This window comes from Danio aesculapii, chromosome 12, assembly GCF_903798145.1.
Source record: "Danio aesculapii chromosome 12, fDanAes4.1, whole genome shotgun sequence".
NCBI lineage: Eukaryota > Metazoa > Chordata > Actinopteri > Cypriniformes > Danionidae > Danio > Danio aesculapii.
Window position 1 is genome coordinate 29,995,045 of NC_079446.1, and position 19,542 is coordinate 30,014,586.

The 19,542-nt window shown below is 32.1% G+C and overlaps 1 protein-coding gene across 1 annotated transcript; it reads right to left on the bottom strand.

Annotated features, from left to right (window-relative positions):
• Positions 1–398: 398 nt before the first annotated feature.
• On the bottom strand, positions 399–13,851 carry psmd11b (proteasome 26S subunit, non-ATPase 11b). The gene is made up of 13 exons (XM_056469708.1): positions 13,741–13,851; positions 10,816–10,917; positions 10,522–10,718; positions 8,798–8,855; positions 8,262–8,456; positions 7,529–7,673; positions 6,307–6,367; positions 4,578–4,640; positions 4,365–4,490; positions 4,218–4,253; positions 2,813–2,864; positions 1,828–1,970; positions 399–1,741 (listed from the first exon to the last, which is right to left on the bottom strand). The coding sequence occupies exons 1-12, from the start codon at positions 13,829–13,831 to the stop codon at positions 1,828–1,830; spliced, it is 1,269 nt and encodes a 422-aa protein (XP_056325683.1). The 5' UTR covers positions 13,832–13,851; the 3' UTR covers positions 399–1,741.
• Between the last annotated feature and the right edge of the window lie 5,691 nt (positions 13,852–19,542).

The window sequence follows — 19,542 nt, forward strand, 5'->3', positions numbered from 1 at the left end:
TTAAATATTAATATTTTAGTATTAAGTTAATTTTAAGAAACCAACATGTAAATGATCACCGTTTAACCAAATACGTCCTCTGCTGCCATGATAAATAATAAAACTACCATTTCTGTAAACACAAACTCATCGTTTCAGTCATTTGAAATGTCTTTAAGATTAGATTTAAGGTTATAATTGGACATTTATTTACAATTAAAGTTATCTAAGCATCTAATGTGTTAAATGTTTGTTTGTAGTTATACATTTCTAACAATTTAATAATGTTCATGTAATTCCATACTCCACTTCCGAGTGTATTTGATGAGCAAACCTCCAAATGCTTCTCATCCCATTACAGAAAAATCAAGCTTCCACTTTAAATCACCCTGTATTATAATAAAAACACAAACAATAGATTAAAGATCATTTACCTTGAATCCAGTAAATGTAATCAAAACACTTTAATTAGTGAACAGGCCAACGCATACAAAAATAAAACAAAGCAGTTTTTCCTTATACTTAAATCTGCCCACACCAAGATTTACATACCGGAGAATTTTGGAGCTTTTGGACTTTTGTGGACCACCAATTTTTGATGTCAGGCACAAAAACATTACTTCCCAAATTGTTTAACATCTCACTAAATTCTTGAAGGATCAATGCTAAATCTCCACTACAAAATCAAAACACAATCACATGCAGAAAGCTCTCAAATCAACACTGGACTTCAGAAAGCCATTTAAAACACAATTCTCCCACACTTTCCTTCTTGTTATTGAATATTTGTCATTGCACACTAAACAGAAAAACATGAGAACTGAATATTTTGTGAAGAACGCGTGGATGTATACATTTACAAGAAATTAATGAGATTTTTTTTATTTTTAAATGTACAAAACATGAAGTTAAAATAACTTTAACTTAAGTAATGGCCTATTGCTTGAGTTTGCATTGAGATACTGAAGAAAAAAAACAGAATCAATTTCAGTGCAGACATAAATGTGTGTTATTGGGAAGTTTTTTGTTTTTTTTTAATCAAGTCTTTATATAGGATTGGGCCATTTAATATAACCACCCGACTTGGCAAACAGTACACTGTAAATACAAAAATTGTAAAGACGGTTTACTGCAAAAGTAAACGGCAAACAATACTCATGATCAAACAATATTAGAAAACAATTTCCTAACTTGCGTGGTAATATGATTGGCAACTGTGCTTATTACAGAGCCTCCTCGATCGAATAGTTCCTTTCAATCTCTTACCTATAACAATCTGACAGAATGTGCATCTATAGAATAAGAAAAACCAGAAGAAAACAAAAGATATGCACTACTGCAAACAACCGGTGAACCGCAGATAACCGAAACCCAAGGGTCTGTATCACAAAGTTGCTGTAATTAAAAAACTTTTAAATGTAGAAGAGCTATACATTTCTACATGACATTTTTTCGGATTTTATTGTAGTTGTACAACATTCCCTGATGGCCTGTGTTGGCCGCTGAGAGATACAGAGAAGAACAAACCAAACGAAAATATATCTGAAAGATGTAATTGTCCTTTTTGAAAGAAAAAAGAAACATTAAAAACTCTCAACTGGGGGAACAAGTAGATCTTGCTCAATGTTGTCCCTTTTTGCTGTGAGAAAAAAGTTCCACATGTCGGCCATTCACAACCACACACACACACACACGCACGCACAAGCAAGCAAACTCGCAAACATACAACCATTTCACACAGCAGCAACTTCTGGCGTTTCTTCTGTAAGAGAGTAACAAAAACCAAACATTAAAAGCTTTAAAACACAGAGTAAGCATCAAATGCATGTGTGACCTCCTATGGCTCACCTATGTTAACTTCTTAGCCTTGTTGTACAGTGAATCCACAACTTTGCTCATGTTCTGTATGGTTTCTAGAGCTGCCTCGTAAGTCTTGTCCACAGGGGGCTCCTCGAATATGATGAGCACTCCTTCACCTTGGTCGAGGATGCCTGAAAGAGTGAATTTGATTATTTAGTTATACAGAGTGCAGATTTCAGATTAAAAAGCTTTCTTTTTCTTTTTTTTATCCCCTTCATAGATGAATAATTTCACACACTGTTTATATGTATATATACACACTTTTTATATGTAAACTTGATTGTAAATTGTATAATAAATAAAAAAAAAAAAAAAAAAAAAAAAAAAAACACTGCATTGTCCATTTTCCCCCCAGTCTAACCTCAATGATAACACTGGCTAGACTTAAGCCGTATATTTACTAATAATGTAAAATAAATTTGGTATAATGTTTGTTATATATATATCATGGTTTCCGCTCCATTCACTCTTCCGTTGCGGGGCGCCACACCAAAATTCATCCTGCCACAGTTACATTACAACTTCCCATTCAAAACATTCAGTCGTTTTTTTAATAGCGGGTTATAATTGCACTTAAACATATTAAAAGGTTTGAACACAGTTTCCATAAGTATACTTTATAGATAAAGGTCTAGGGCTCTGCATATTGTGACTTTATCTTACTGGAGTTTATAGTCATATCACTTTACTTAAAGATACATTAATGGCGCTAATATATATATATATATATATATATATATATATATATATATATATATATATATATATATATATATATATATATATATATATATACATATACATATACATATACATATACACACACACACACACACACACACACACACACACACACACACACACACACACACACACACACACATATATAGATATATATATATAGATATGTAGATACATACAACACAAGAGTAATAACAACAAGAATAATGAAAAAAGAATAAATGTGACTAACCATGAAACTTTTTGTCCAGGATCATTTGTGACAGTTTCCTCTCAACGTCATTCTGTGGGTCACAGCAAATAACAGTCAATTTAAAAAAATAAACAGCATTAATTTTAGTCATCATATATACATTTTAATATAACAATTAAAGTGTTTTATAGCTTTTGGTATTGTTCATTTATGGTGGAACAATTAGATCCAAGCCTTTCCCTAGTTTTTAGTGAAAATACCATCTTAACAGCCATCTATAACATCATGAAATCATAATTAGTTAAATAATGGATAAAGAATTGGCTAAAAAAGTTGCCAAAAAACAGTCATCTTATTATAATTGCCTGTAAGTTAAAAAAAATTTTAAATTCACGTGCTCTCATAATCTTAAATCACAATTACTTCCCTTTCAACATTATATCTTCTCTTTTCCAATGATGCATTTAAGCTTGAGTGTGGGAAATCTGCAAGTGCCACTCACATGAAATTAACCAATAGCAAATCACAGCCAATTAATTAATTCAGTGGTTCTCAAAGTCGGGGTCGGGACCCCCTCCATCAGCCTTTTGATTCTTTTTGTGACCCCTGGGGTGATTACGTTATATTAAAGACACGGCACATTGATTGTATGGCACCAGGTTAAACTTTGACACCTTTACGACACTTACGTACATTGCAACTTGCAGACGTACAACTGAACATGGAGGATGGTCTTTGAGTGGCATTCTTCAAAATTAAATGATGAATAGACCTGGGCCTATTGGTATGTGTGCACCAGCATGTAAGGTTTATATATTTATAACCACCTCAGAGGATATTGGGAGTCACTAGTCACTGGCATTGTAATTTTGGGGGTCGCAGGCTAAAATTTGGGAACCCCTGAATTAATTCCCTGTGAAAAAAAATAATTCCTGTTCTACATTTTTTCTTGTTACAGGATCCGTTTTACTCAGATATGCGTTTCAACTTGGATGAAAAGATATTAGTGCCATACTCTGCTTATTTTGGGATTTGAAAGAGCATTTGGACCTGAAAATAGTCAATAACAAAATTGCGATTTTAGACTAAGAGTGTGTAATGTTTATTTATGTATTTAATTTTACAATGTGTGAACTGTAATGTGTGATTCAAGTCTTGAATCAAAAGCCATTCACAAAGTCTGTAACATTCAATTAGAATGATGCTAAAAGTCATACAGGCCAAAAATATCCATGTCCTTTGTTTTTTTTTTTATAGCATATAATAAAGTAACACAGGAAAAGTATTTGCCACCACCTACTGGCATTTTTTGCATAATTTGTATTCATCTGAGAAAGGCCTAAAAAATGTAATACAAATCTCAACTCATATAAAAATAGTGAGAAATATCTATATTTTTCAGATACTGCAGTGAATTATAAACAGTGAAGAGAACAGTCCGTACCTTTGAGAGCTTGATGAGACCTGCTATATGTGTTATCTTGAAAAATAAAAAGACAAGGTACATCGTTTATTAACTTTTGTTCTTCTAAATTACATTTCTCAAAAAAAAGGATATACTACAGGCAGAAATCATCCATGCACACACTACCTGTACTCTGGAAAAGGGCTCAATGACCCGAATGAGGTTCTGTTCCAGCAAATTGTCATAAAGCTTGGCCAAATGTGTGTTAATGATGGGGTCGTCCCTCAGCTCGTGAGTGTACTCTGTCAGGGCCTTTATGGGTGAAAGAGAATGGAGAAAGCGGAGCATGAAATCAGAGGTGTCAAATGAAAAATGTTTAAAAGACAGTCTCAATCTTACCTTTTCAAAATCTGCTAATGATCTGTTCTTGCTGGCTTGTGCTATACATTTCAGTGCATCAGTCTGAAAGGGGAAATAAAGGGCACAGCTATGAAGGGGAACTTTCTCAGTTATATATACACATATATAGATACATAAGTATTGAACACGTCCCCATTTTTCTCAGAAAACATTTCTAAAGGTGCTGTTGACTTGAAACTTTTACCAGATGTTGATAACAACCAAAGAAATACATATATGAAAAGAAAACAAGTCTAATTAGTTTACAAAGTAAGTGTAATAAAACGAAATGACACAGGGAAAAAGTATTGAACACACGAAGAAAGGGAGGTGTAAAAAGGCAGTGAAAGCCCAGACAGCAGCAGAAATCTCTCAGTAGTTATTCAGCAACCCTCTGCCCTTCATCAGTGTAAATTATTATTTGCTGCTTCAGTCCAACATCTACATTAGCAGGACGATGAAGATAAAACCAGGGTGGACATTTCAGCAAGACAATGATATAAAACACAGCCAAGGAAACTCTCAAATGCTTTTAAGAAAAAGAAAATCAAGCTGTAGAATGGCCCAGACAATCACCTGACTTGAATCCAATAGAAAATACAAAATAAAGATCAGATTTGGAAAGACAAAACCCACAGAACCATCAAGACTCTGTTGAAGTCAGTGGGAAAAAAAAAAATAAAATAATAATAATAATAATAATAAATCACACCTGAGCAATGAACATGGGTTTTAATGTCCTCACGAGAGTCGCCTTTACACTGACATCACCAAAAGTGTAAATTTAGTCAAATAGTCAAAAATCGATGTTTTTTTCCCCTTAGCTATTAAATACAGTGGAGGAAAAAGTACTCAACGCGTCATGTTTTTTCCAGGGAATAATATTTCTAATGGAGCTGTTGACATGGAATTGAACCAGATTTTGGTAAAAACCTAAACAATACAATCATAAAAACAGAACCACATTTTTTTTAAAAAACTGTAAATACCAACGAAATGACACAAGGAGAAAGTACTGAACTACTGAAATGTATTTAATACTTTACGTAAAAGGATTTTTTTTTGTGATGGCAGCTTAAAGATTACTCATGCGGAGAATGAAGCTTTTTACAGTGTAAAAATCTTGATGTACTGTGGATTTCGTCTATCAAATCTGATCTTATTTTTTATTTTCTGTTGAATTCAAGTCAGGTGATTGGCTAGACCATTCTACAGCTTGATTTACCGTTTCTGAAGCCATTTGAAAGTTTCCTTAGCTGCGTTTTAGATCATTGTCTTAATGAAATGTCCACCATGGTTTCATCTTCACCATCCTGGTAATGTAGATTTTGGACTGAACCAGCTGTTGTCTGGGCTTTCACTGCCTGATTGCACCTTCCTTTCTTCATGTGTTCAATACTTTTTTCCTGTGTCATTTCATTTTATGATACAACTTCATTTGTAAATTAATTAGTATTGTTTTCTTTACATATGTGGACTTCTTTGGTTGTTACCAACATCTGGTGGAAATTTCAAGTCATCAGCACCTTTAGAAATATGTTTTCTGAGAAAAATGGTGATGTGGCGAATACTTATTTTCCTCACTGTACTGTAGATTTGTAAAATAAATAAATAAATAAATAATAATCAAACATAATCGCTAGGTGTATGTAAAAATATGCCTACAGATAATCTATTTGCAAGCAATAATTCCATCATTGAAAAGGTAGTGGGATTTTAATGAGCTTACCTGTCTCCCTGTATATCGCAGGCCAAGTTTGCCGCTGATCAAAGCCTGTACCTCTTCTGGTCTGGAAGATAAGAACACTTTCAAATTTTAATTCACAAGGTGTGCACTGTATTAATCAAAAACAACAGTTACAACAACATTACTAAATGTTGTCAATAAAATCCATATCAAATAAATGTTCTTTAGAACTTCTATTCAATAAAATTCATCCTCAAAACTGAGTCCTATAAATACATGGGAACTAAAGTCCTATAAATTCTTGGACACAATTATTGATTCAAAGTAGAGTTTTGAAACAAACTGTGAAGTCATATGCAAAAAAAGACACCAACATTTTTTTAAGAAATCTGTGCATATTTCAAATTGATAAAACACTGTTGATCTTGTTTTATTGAGGTTATCAAATCTATACTGTCTTGGTATGGGTACTGTAAATTGATTGTGGAGCCGTTATTGAACCTGCTTCTTGCAATACAGAGTACAGTATACACATGTACAGTGAATGAGTGTATCAATTATAACTGATTGTTATTACCCTCTGCACTGAAAGCTCCGGCGTCTTATCAATGGTTATGAGTACCAAAGTGTGTAACCAACCAGTTTAGGTAGTTTTACTAGTTGTAATTAAACAACATTAACAAAGTAGTTAAATGTTTTTTTATTAGGTTATTGTCAATGTGTTGTTGTTTTATATCTTTTGTTTTGTTAATTAGATGTATGAGAAGTTGCCTGTACTTGCATTATGTGGCCTAATATAACTAGAGGAATAAAATAAGGTAACCAGCCAATCAAATGTATAACGATTTTAAATATATATATTAAATAGTAGTGCTGTTTTCAACATTGAAAATATGAATTTTGACTGAAAATACTGATCATTTAAAATCAAAAATCATCAAATCAGAATATTAGGATGAATTCTTAAAGATCATATGACACTGAAGAGTAATGATGCTGAAAATTAAATGTTAAAATCAAAATAAAACAACAGTGGTGTATAATTCTTCCTTTTTTAATACCTGCTAGATTTCCAGCATTTTAGCATCACAAGTCATTAAGTGTAGGCGATGGACTGTGCTGAAAAAAACGAGAACCTAAATAGTACTTAGTAAGATGCCTTGCATAAGAGGGCTTGGTAGAACTAAAACAATGACGATTGTATCATCCGGTGGCCTCCCACACACAAAAACAGGGATAAACTGCAAACGCTTCTCTCACTTACAAGTTGAGCATGATCTTACAGAGCAGCATGTATTTCAGTGCAGTGATGGCCCGGGGGCTGTCGATGGAGTCGTAGCCCTCAAAAGCCTCAAAGAAGTAAGAATAGGCAGTTTTCCAATCTTTTTCCTCAGCTGCATGGATGATACCTGTAGTTAAAGGATCAAACAGTAGTGCATCTTTTAGCCAACTTGATCAGATCGAACAAACTTCATTACTCAATATTTCATTTAATTTTCTTTATTTCTATTCTAACAAATTATGCGCAAATATTAGAGAACTGTGTTTATATATGACTATTTTTGACCCATATGTTTAATATCAACGTAGAAACACAAAACCAGAGTGTTTATGAAGTATAAAAGAAAAAAGATTTTTTTTTTAGAGAAATCAAAAACAACATCTTAACAACAGCCGCCCCACTTTTTAAGACCAGACTTGAAAATGATTTATTGATGAATGATGTATAGTCTGTTGAAGTTTAAACAAAAAGATTAGACATTAAAGAATACTTAAATGTAATAATAAATTATGAAATACATTTCTTATAATGGTTCAGTACAGAAACATTTAGCTATGGCTTATAACATAGGGAATTATATTAGGTCAGTTGTATTAGAAAGGGCTGTGCATAGTTTGTGCTTCAAAGGATTAACACCAGATGTAAACAGGCCTAAGTAGTAGAATTCTGATCTGAAAAGTACTTGTAGTAACTAAAACAGAAAAGTGAAACCTGCCTGACTGCATATCAAGTGCTGCCTGGAGTTTTGGGGGACAGTAAATGGCATTGGCGGTGGTCCTGGCTGAGGTGAGGGCAGCCCTGGCTTTGGGAAGGTTACTGAGAGCATGGTAGGTTTTACTCTCCAGCAGCTGGACTTCCACCAGTAGAGCTTTATCATCCATCTTCTTCAGCTCCTGCAGCAGCTGCGACTCTGAGGAGAAAGAACAGCGATTATAATCCTAAAAAAATGCCTTTCCTCTAGAATAAAAATATATATATACAGTGCATTTAAAAATCAAAAAAGACTAGTTAGAATTTATATTTTTATATATATATATATTTTTTTTTTTTTTGACTTTTAAGTGCACTATATATTTTTTTTTCTAGAGGAGAGCCATTTTTTAGGATTATAATAAATATATACATATACACACACATATACACACACATATTTTTATTATTACTACTCGACTACTATGAAACCAATAACAGTATTTGGCTCAAACCTTTGGATTCCACTGTATAGGCATTTCTTTTCCACATTATTCTTACCTAGCTGAAGGGCTTCCTGATATCTCTTGGTGTCAAAATAGAGTGAAATGAGCCGAGCCTGACCAAAAACAGAAAGGTAATAATCATAAACAATGTTGTTAACTGCTTGTTAATTTAGTTACACTTTTTTATGAAAAGAAAAAACAAAATATGTGCAAATACACCCTGGTTTTATGAATACAAAGCTGTGGCAAAATACTGCCACACACAGAGTGGGTTATAGCTTTTTATAAGACTGTTTGAATCAGAGAGTAATAAATTAACAATTTAACAATAAAAATCACATTTATTTTAAATAGAGATCACAAATCTGCCACAATTATGAATACACATTAAAACAAAATGACAAAACAATTCCTAATAAGACTCCTGAAGAATTTCAAGATGGTTTAAGCTGTCTCATTTAAACGTTAAATTTCAAGAAAACTTTGTGCTTCTCCATAAGAAATAGGCCTGCAAGGGATAACTTTGGGGTAAGTTATTGAAGTGATTGAAGTATCTTTGCATACCTCTAGACATTAATTTCAAATTTGACAGTCATGTTAAAAAAAATGTAAGGGTCAAGCCAAGGTTAAACTGTTTTCGTTTTATTAGAAGGTATATGCACACGATAATAATCTCTCACTTGAAATATTGCATAACATCATGGTCAAATATAGGTTATATATTCACATTGAAGCCTATTGACTCGATAAATAAACAAGTAATTAAAATTATAGACTTAAAGCCTATGCGATGGAATCATTGTGAGGTTTTTGTAAATATAACCTTTTTAGTTTTGATAGTTTAATTGAATTTAATTATCTTAAATAGTTTTTTAAATGTTCAAATAATCAAATTCCAATAGTTTTATTGAGTTTAATTACTTTCAATTGGTTTTTAAATGTTTAAATAATCGTGTTCCAATGGTGTTTTCAGATCTAATCAGTAGGCATCAGACCTCTGACTGAGTCACACGAGCAACTGCTAATGGTGACTGTCTTGTACCAAAGTGTAAGACTCTTTTGGTCAGTCTGTTTTCTCTGTTAAGGGAACCAAATTGTCAAATAATTAACCTGTTAGCCTAAAATTAGAAAGTAATATAAATGTTTTAGTAGTGTTCTTAAAAAGTAGTTAAAAACAAAACAGCAGTGTTTGCACAAATAGTTTACTTTTAGTTTGTTTGATCATGCCGCCTTTGCCTTACAGCAATTTTTAATGTAAAGAATTACAATGTTGTGAATATGTATACGTTTTATTTTCATTTTGTCAAGCCTCCCGTGGACGGGTGCTGAGAATTAGCAAGTCTGCTAAAACACAAATAAATGCATTTGGTTGTCCAGTGTATCTGTGATGTCCATGTCAAAAAAAATAATAATAATTAATTAAAATAAAAAAAAGAATCTTGAAAAATGTTAAACGCTTTAGTCTATTTGAAAAAGAAATATTAAAAATGGCATAAAAATAGTTTGAATGATCGATCCAATGACTTGTTTATATGGATGTCATGATGCATTTCAGTACTGGATGAATCAGTATGATTTTGAATGAATTATTGATTCCAAGACGAACATGTTTTTAATTGTCACTTGTCTTCACATACTGGTGCATCCATTGAAAACAATCTTGTAATTGATGTGACAAGTTACTCTACATTGGTCACTACTGTAGACATCACTATTTATTTTTTTTAGGAAATGATTGCCCTGAGAGTTCAAAGCTAATGCTGAATCAATGATGCTTACCTCCAGGGCCTGTCTGAGGAAGGTTCTCTTCTCTGCTTTAGCCCATTCGATGCATTCCAGACACAGTTCGACCTCCTGGCCCGTGGCGGCCTCCATGTCCAGAAATAGATCCAGCAGTGAACGAACCAACCGTGCTGCCTTGGCCTTACTTATGGAGATCAGGAAAGGTCTCACAAACTTCAGCAGCCCTCCAAGCTCTAAAATAATCATAAAATGATGACATGTAAAAAAAATAAATTAATAAATTAATTAAAAAAAAAAGTTAAAAATTGACCACAGAAGAGCGATTCTCACCTGCTGCTTGTCCCGTCTTGGCCAATAGACTGCCCAGCTCCAGGATACTCTGCTCCTTGACACGCACCGCCTCTTCATCATCTTCCTGGACATCTCGTCTCACTAACAAACAAAAATATGCCTTTTAAAAGAAATGTTACCCATTTGAACAGATGAATTTATGGCATTTTTCAATACTGATCCAATTCTGATACCCAAATTCCCAATATTTACTAATACCAATCTTTATCCAGAGCTTTTTTTTTGTTACTTTCCTTTTCTGTTTTTTGTAATCTCTAAACCTGTGTGTGAACTTGATCATCAACTATTCTACAGAAAATTAATAAATGTCTAAGCATAAATACAGAAGATTGGAGAGAAATATTTTCTTTTTTGTTTTTGACATAAAGTACCATCTACTCATCAAGGTTGCACAGAAATACAATAAAAACTTGTAAACTGCTGTTGAATATTGTCAAATTCATTCATTTATTTTCCTTCAGGTTAGTCCCTTTACTCATCAGGGGTCGCCACAGTGGAATAAACCAAAAACTTATCCAGTATATGTTTTATGCAGCGGATGCCCATCCAGCCGCTACCCAGTACTGGGAAACACCCTGACATTACACTCTTTCAATCACACACATACACAACGGCTAATTTAGTTTCTTCAGTTCACCTATAGCGCATGTCTTTGGACTGAGGGGAAAACTGGTGTACACGGAGAAAACCCATGCCAACATGGGGAGAACATGCAAACTCCATACTGAAATGCCAACTGGCCCAGTCAGACTCGAACCAGCAACCTTCTTGCGACAGTGCTAATCACTGAGCCACCATAATGTTAATATATTGAATATATTGAAGTGTCATTTTTATTGCTGTTATTCAAAGCTAAATTATGAGTATCAGTCTTCAGTATCTCTTGATCTTTCAGAAACCATTATAGTATATTGATTTGCTATTGTTATCATTTATTAATGGTGATTAATAATTAATAAGGGTTTATATTATTCCTTAACCAATCAAAGATTTTGTCCAACCTTATTACCTTACAGTTCTGTCAAACTTTCAAATAATGTTTCCAAACTTTTGACTGGTAGAGTATAAAATTAGTGAATAATTCAAAAGTAGAATTCAGCAAAAATAAAATTTATTTAGCTAAAAAAAGATTTCATTATTATTCATTATATAAATACAAATTTATAAAATAACTTAATAATCAACATACCTTGCAGACATCAAACAGATACTTTGTAAAGGGTTAAATAAAACCATATTCTCGAAACAATTCATACAATTGTTTAGCCTTCTCACACGTCATTATTTTTAAAACCTCTGCATATGTGGCAAACTCCTTTTAAAGACAATCAAATGAGGAGCTGTTTTCTCAATTTTGCATTTATGAACGAAGAATTGAAGTAAAATAAGTAAACAATTAGCAGTTAAGTCATCATTTTTGTGTTCAAATGTACTCTACATTTCACAATGTATCTCAATAGAACATTCCTAGTTAAATAAAAATAAAATAAAAATAAAATTCTTTAAAAAAAATTATATATATATATATATATATATATATATATATATATATATATATATATATATATATATATATATATATATATATATATATATATATAATTGTGTGTGTGTTTCATATATATTGAGTATTTGTTAGAATGCAATTACATACATTTAGTATTTATGTGTTTTTATGATTTATGTTATATATCTTCCAAATTAAACTTTAGGCCTTAAAGATTTAAACTGAAAAAAAGTACATATTTACTTAAGTAATATTTTAACAGGGCTTCTCCATTAGTACTTGACAGATCTAATGACAACAAGTTTCCCCAAAAGATGGTCCCACCCCAAACCCATGCCATTGGTTGACCATTTGTTGTACGTGTTGGACCTGTCAGGATTCAGGATGCTCAAAAATATATGTAAATAAAATAAAACTCACACACACTCTGTAATATTTTGATGACAGTTCTTGCACTTTTTAGGGAAATCAGCCTGGCTTATTTTATGGTTTTCTTAAAGTCATGTCTGTGTATAAATCTGTCATTTGAGTAGATTCTTTAAAACACACACTACCCCTTTAAGAATACTTTGTCGTTGTAAAACAGATTAAATAATAATAAAAATAAACAATATAGTATACAGGTTATAATAGCTATTAAAAAGTTAGTATAGAAATAATGAATGAGGTTTACAACAAAAACTCGTGAAGTCAAATGAAAAATAACGTTATAAGATTTGAGTTTGTGTCCAAAACAAATCAAATTTACTCAAACTAATTAATTAAAACTGCAGATCTAAGAAACAACCTCATATATTTAAAAGCATTATTTCAACAAAAAGGAACAAATCTCTGCCAATGTCACGACAGCAGAAACAGGAATGTCACAGCCTGCTTTACTGTAACAAAAAACGTCAATCAAGTTAAGATTGTCAAAATATGGCAAATTAATCTTAAATAGCTAATTAAATTATTTAACAAATACAAACTTTAAAAAAAATCTCAGCTACATGTGTTAAAATGCGCCTTGGCCTGAAAGGGTGGCTAATATTGCTGGCTAACTGTCCATACACACTGGCTATGTGTCAAAACATAACGAGCTTGCTACATAGATAGCTTTTAAGGATATCGGCAGCGCGTTCAAACATTCGACATACACATTCGAGCTCACAAATTAACCGTATATAGCTGTTTTACTTCAATACCGGATTAAAAAAAACTCAAATCTGGGCATAAATACTAAATATGCTCACTAGAAAGGGTGCTTAGAATGTTTTGAGACGCGGACACACACAGTACAGTGAGTCAGCACCGCAGCACCGGCTCATGGCTCCTCAACACTACACAAACTGAAGCATTGAAGTGGTCATGCAAAGCGAAAAGCAAAGTTTTATAAAAGGATTTAAAGGCAGCTTTACCTATCGAATGAAAAATGTCAATGGAAGCGTTTCTGTCTGTGCTGATGAGAGACTGAGCTCTCTGAAACTCCACCACTGCCGCGGCTGCCATCTTCCCTATTCAAAAATCTCTCTGCCCACAAGCACTTGCGAACACAACCGGAAGTGCGGTAATACGTACGCGCGTGAGTGCGGGGGTGGAGTGGGGTTTGTAGTCTTTTCTTATGCAAGATGTGGTAAAGAAAATAGGGGTTTCTAAAATTTACATATTACATTATGATTTAATATTTTTGTCCCCAATTTCTGTTTAATGGAGAGAAGATTTTTTTCAACTCATTTCTAAACATAATAGTTTTAATTACTCATTTCTAATAACTGATTTATTTTATCTTTGCCATGATGACAGTAAATAATATTTTACTAGATATTTTTCAAGACACTTCTATACAGCTTAAAGTGACATTTAAAGGCTTAACTAGGGCAATTAGATTAATTAGGCAGGTTAGGGTAATTGGGCAATTAATGTATAGCAGTGGTTTGTTCTGTAGACTATCCAAAAAAAAAAGAGAGAGATTAAAGGGGCTAATAATATTGACCTTAAAATAGTTTTTAAAAAATTAATAACTGCTTTTATTCTAGCTGAAATAAAACAAATAAGAATAAATAAGAATATATATACTTGTGAAAAGCATTTATATATATATATGTTTTTATTGCCTTCTTGTTTCTTGTAATTGAGGTCAAAGAATTATGAAATACTTTTAAAGTCTTTACAGAAAAAATTAAAGGAGGGAGTAATAGACATTATTTTTGCCTTGTGTATGTGAAACTTCCCAAGAAAAATTCTTAAAGTCAGTGCATGGCGCCATTAATGCCACTATTTATTTTAATTTTTTTTTACATAATTTCTATTGATTATTAAACAGTATACACGATATATTGATAAAGCAAGAAAGAATGAGAATAAATAAAGGTATGCGTTTGTGTGTTGCCGTGTCAACAAGCTTGTACATAGTTTTATGTTAGGAAATGCAGTCTTGAATTTACAAACAGTCGGCAATACCAGAGAACAGATGTAAGACATTGATCAAATGTTGTTTTCGGTCACACTCATGTAAAAGTAAAATTCAGCTCGTTTAGTTTTGCCTTCATTCATTTTTGATTTCAGTCGTGACAAAGCACGAGTCTTCAACACATGACTTTTTTTAACAAAACGTTTTTAAACATAATAGTTTAACTAACTAATTTCTAAGAACTACTTTTTAATTTTTCCTGTGGTGACAGAGTTAGTGCGACTAGTTATGGTGACTAGTTATTTTGCAAAATAGTTGTATTCAGACAAAGTCCCTTTAAGTATTCTATAGTTATTGATTCAGATTAAAGTGTAATTTAAAGACTTATGTTAACTAGGAAAGTTAGAATAATTAGTCAAGTTATTATATAACTGGTTTGTTGTGTAGATAATCAAAAAATATAAGACAAATATAAATTAAAATATACAGTAAATATTTCTTAAGGAGGCTAATAATACTGACCTAATACGTATTAAAAACTGCTTTTATTCAAGAAATAAACTATAAAAAATAAGACTTATTTTGACTCCAGAAGAATTATTTTAGTTTTATAGGAAATACTGTAAAAGTTTTCTTGGTTTGTTAAAGTTTACCTGGAAAACATAATTTTAAATTAACGGGAGGGCAAAAAAATTGACTTTAACTGTATCTGTTAAAGTTTAAAGGTGCAAAAATGTGCCTTAATGTACACTGATAAAAATGATTCTGAGTGTTTGTAAATACTATGTGGTTTAATTAGTGAAATCAACAAAAAATGTTAAGTTCGTAGCTTTACATGAAATAATGCAGTTTTATATTCACCAGGGTTTGTTCAAAACACAAGACATTGTGCATTTTTTTATTTACTCACTTTTAATAAGTAATCTCAGACAAACATTTGTTGTACTCATAGACAACATAACATAACCTTGTTTAATTTACAAAATAACTATTCCCCTTCGTCTTTGGCTGGGAAACCCCATTTGAAAGAAGAAGAAGTACATGCGGACGAAATAAGGTAAGAATCAAGTTATTAGTTATAGGTTCATTAACATTTGTTTTACAACAGTTTTGACATTGTACAGAAACAAAGACAGCTGTAAACTGTAAAGAACTGTTTTTTTATATGGATTTATTAACATAAATGTTAAGCTGGTATGTGGCAGTTAGTTGCTGCATGTGCTAATGCAAATGGCGGATTTGTTTTTACTCTAAGTTGACACTTTTGCAAATCTGACTATAAAATAATGCATGTAGTGTAAAATAATGTTAGATTGTATTATTAGAGCAGGATTAGTAATTAGATTCTTTCATTTTAACCTCTTTGCACAAGAATCTAGCTTGAATATTTGACCAGACTGTTTATGTCATATGTTGCAGTGACATTAATTTATGTCAGGAGTCATTAATCATTATTTTATCTTCAATGGAATAAAAATGAGTAGGCCTACATAATATTTGTATGCAACTATGCTTCGATTTATTTGTGCTCACTACTTGAGCTGCATTGATGGTATCTGTTAAAACAAAAATGTACATGTTTGGAGAGACTGATTCATTCTCACGTTTGAAAAATATTCTGTCAAGATGATGGTTTTATGTTCTTTAACTTAAATTACATGTAAAGGGCCTTTTAGAGAAGCTCTTCCTGGTCTTAAGCCCTCTTTTCAAACATTATTTAAAGTCAACATAATGATAAAAATCATGTTAGTTATTATGCAAGCCAGGCTAGCAAATTGAAGTATAATAATAAAAGTGCCTCAGATACCCAGTGCTAGTTTCAGCATCTTTGTTCTCTCTTTTTAAAATGCTGAGAAAAATGTTTGTTTTTATTTCACTACATTTTTAGATAACCATTTAAATTAAATTTTATTAGTTAAACTATTTGCTATGGATTTGGATTATTGCATTGGTCAGTTAATTATCATTACACACTGTCCCCACAGGTGATTACCTTGACAAGTGCACTGGATAACGGTATGTAATGTTTAAGAAATTGGTTTATTGTGTTAACTGTTTATAAGCTGATTGCAGTGCATTAAATTCACATTTGGACAGGTGGAAGATAAGGTAATGGTGACAATTTTAATATGTCCTGTTATATATTTGTAGGATAACAGCACTGACTCCCGAAGATAAACTGTTATCAGAGGCTTAATACTCTTCCTTGGTGAAAAGACAGAGTTTATCAAGGACTACCAGGTAAATGAACATATTTTTTCTATTTATGTGAAAACTTTTAACAAAATAAGTGGGATCATATACAAAATGCATGTTATTTTTTATTTAGCACTGTTGAGTAACATTTTTCATACAAGATGTTTACATATAGTTCAAAAAACAAAAACCTAGCTCAAAATATTAAAATAGCCCCCACAAAAGTTTACATACACTGGTTTTTAATATGGTTTGTGGTTTTCTGATGATCTGCGAGTGTCTTTTCTGCTTTGTGATAGATGGTCATCAGTCTTATGTTTGTACTGAAAAGTTAAACTCCTCTGAAAAGTTAAATCCTGTCCTAAATGTCCTGCACATTCTTCGTTTTTTCAGCACCTTCTGCAGATTTGAACCCTTTCCAGCAGTGATCTTATGATTGTGGGATTTGTCTTTCAGTTTTTTCACTCTGAGGATGATCGAGGGACTCAAACAAAGCTATTAAAAAGGTTCAACACTCACTGATGCTCCAGAAGTAAATGCAAGGCAGTAAGAGCCGGCCGGTGAAAACTTTTATAATCTAAATAATAAGGTAAATTGCAATTAGCCTTTTGGGAAATATGCAAGTATTTTCTGTTTTTTTTTAAAGTAAAATATGATATTTAAAAATATTTCAATAAAATAAGAAAAAAAATGACATATTCATTTTTTTAAAGTTTCACTCCTGCCTTTTAATGTCCTGTGATTCCTTCTGAAGCATCAGTGAGCATTTAAACCTTTTTTAACAGTTGTGTTTATGTCCCTCAATCATCCTCAGAGTGAAAAGATGAATCTCAAATTCATACAGTCACTGCTGAAAAGGGTTCAAATCTGCTGATGAAAAACTGAACAATCTGCAGGACATGAAGGATTTTTCTAAAGAACAGCAGTCAGTTTAACTGTTCAGAACAAACAAGAGACTCATGAACAACCACCATAACGTAGAAAAGCCAAGGGTGTGTAAACTTTTGCAGGGGGCTGTTTTAATAATTTAAGCTATGTTTTTGCTTTGTGGATTGTTTAAGTAAATTTTACAGTTTAAATAAAATATCTTAGCATAGTATATATATATATATATATATATATATATATATATATATATATATATATATATATATATATATATATATATATATATGTGTTCCATATCTTTGTTCAGAGGGGCAGCAAACTATGTACATTACTATGTACAACTATGTGCACTCATTACATTAGCAAATATATATTAGAATTTTTATTATTTCTGGGGGATTTTTTTTACAGGTTTGAGATGACTACGATTCCATAACCATTCAAGAGCACTTCAGTTCCCTTGTTTCCAACATGTTTGTGGACAACCAATCCAGGGATGAAGGTCACAAGAAAGCTGAAATAGCTGTAGAGAGATGTACTTTTTGGAGCAGATTCTTGCACCTACTGTACCTGATGGGCCGCATTTATGCACTGGAACTAAACTGTCCAAAGAAACTCAAATACAACTTTGAGGTCTTTCATAAGGGCTTCTTCAAGCTTGATGACAAACAGTAACATGTTCCCCAACGTCCACAATCTCAAGGTCAGCTTATTGGCCTAAAAGCCATACAGACATTGTTGATAGTAGCGGGATTTTGTTGGGTCACTTCAGTTAAATTGTACTCTTCAGATTCTGTTGTACTGTTCAGATTCTTCAGGTTTACCAAAAGCACTTTTTTGAAATTACATTGTCACATTTGGACCATACTTGTGGGTCAGTTGAAGGGTTAGTGCACCAAAAAAATATGTTTTTATTTTACTGTTTTCTCTCCCTAAGGTGGTTTCAAAACCTTTCTTTCTTCTGTTGAACACTAAAGAAAATTATTGAAAGAAAGTTTATTCTGTAACCATTGACTTCCACAGTAGGAAAAAACAAATCTTTGTGTTCAACAGAACACAAAGTTTGAAACAAGTAAAGGGTGAGAAAATGATGACAGAATTTCTATTTTTGTGTGAACTATCCCTGTGCTTGCGAAGTGAGTTTTTTTTTTTTTTACAGTCTAAATGTAATTTGATCTACAACATTACCAGTTAATATAGTGCATACGTTTAGTAGGATGCATTAAAAAAAATCCAAAAAAGTTTCGTTTTCTGTGAAGATTTTTTACTTGCTTGTTTACAATGCTTATGTTACTGTTTTAGTTGCAGTTAATGATTAATAAACACAAGCACTATTGTAGAGAAAATAGTCTGAACCATCCATATTACATCCTTTGTATTCTATCATTTTATAATATTTTGACAGAGTAAAAAATTGGTATGTTGAACAGTATATTGAAGAAAAAAAATGAAAAAATAAAACCTGTAATTTTTCACATATCCTGTCATTTCTTTACAAAATTTGCCAGCTTTATGTTATATTTGGTATGAGTAGTCTACTCCTACTTAAAATTTGTAATATAAACAATTTAAAAAAAGATGTTGGTTTCAATACAAAATGCAAGTTTATAACTCATTAGGTTATGTAGATCCCACACACAAAATAATGGTTAGAGAAATAGAAAAATTAAGTTAAGTTTATGTGAAAATTTTATTTCGACAAATATAAAAATTGAGTAAGTTCTAC

Excerpts from the sequence above, each read along its gene's own strand:
- psmd11b (XM_056469708.1), bottom strand. The coding sequence starts at position 13,831 with ATGGCAGCCGCGGCAGTGGTGGAGTTTCAGAGAGCTCAGTCTCTCATC. Across the intron at positions 4,491-4,577 it reads CATTAGCAGATTTTGAAAAG|GCCCTGACAGAGTACACTCA; the intron begins GTAAGATTGAGA and ends TCACCCATAAAG. Across the intron at positions 4,254-4,364 it reads AGCCCTTTTCCAGAGTACAG|ATAACACATATAGCAGGTCT; the intron begins GTAGTGTGTGCA and ends TTATTTTTCAAG.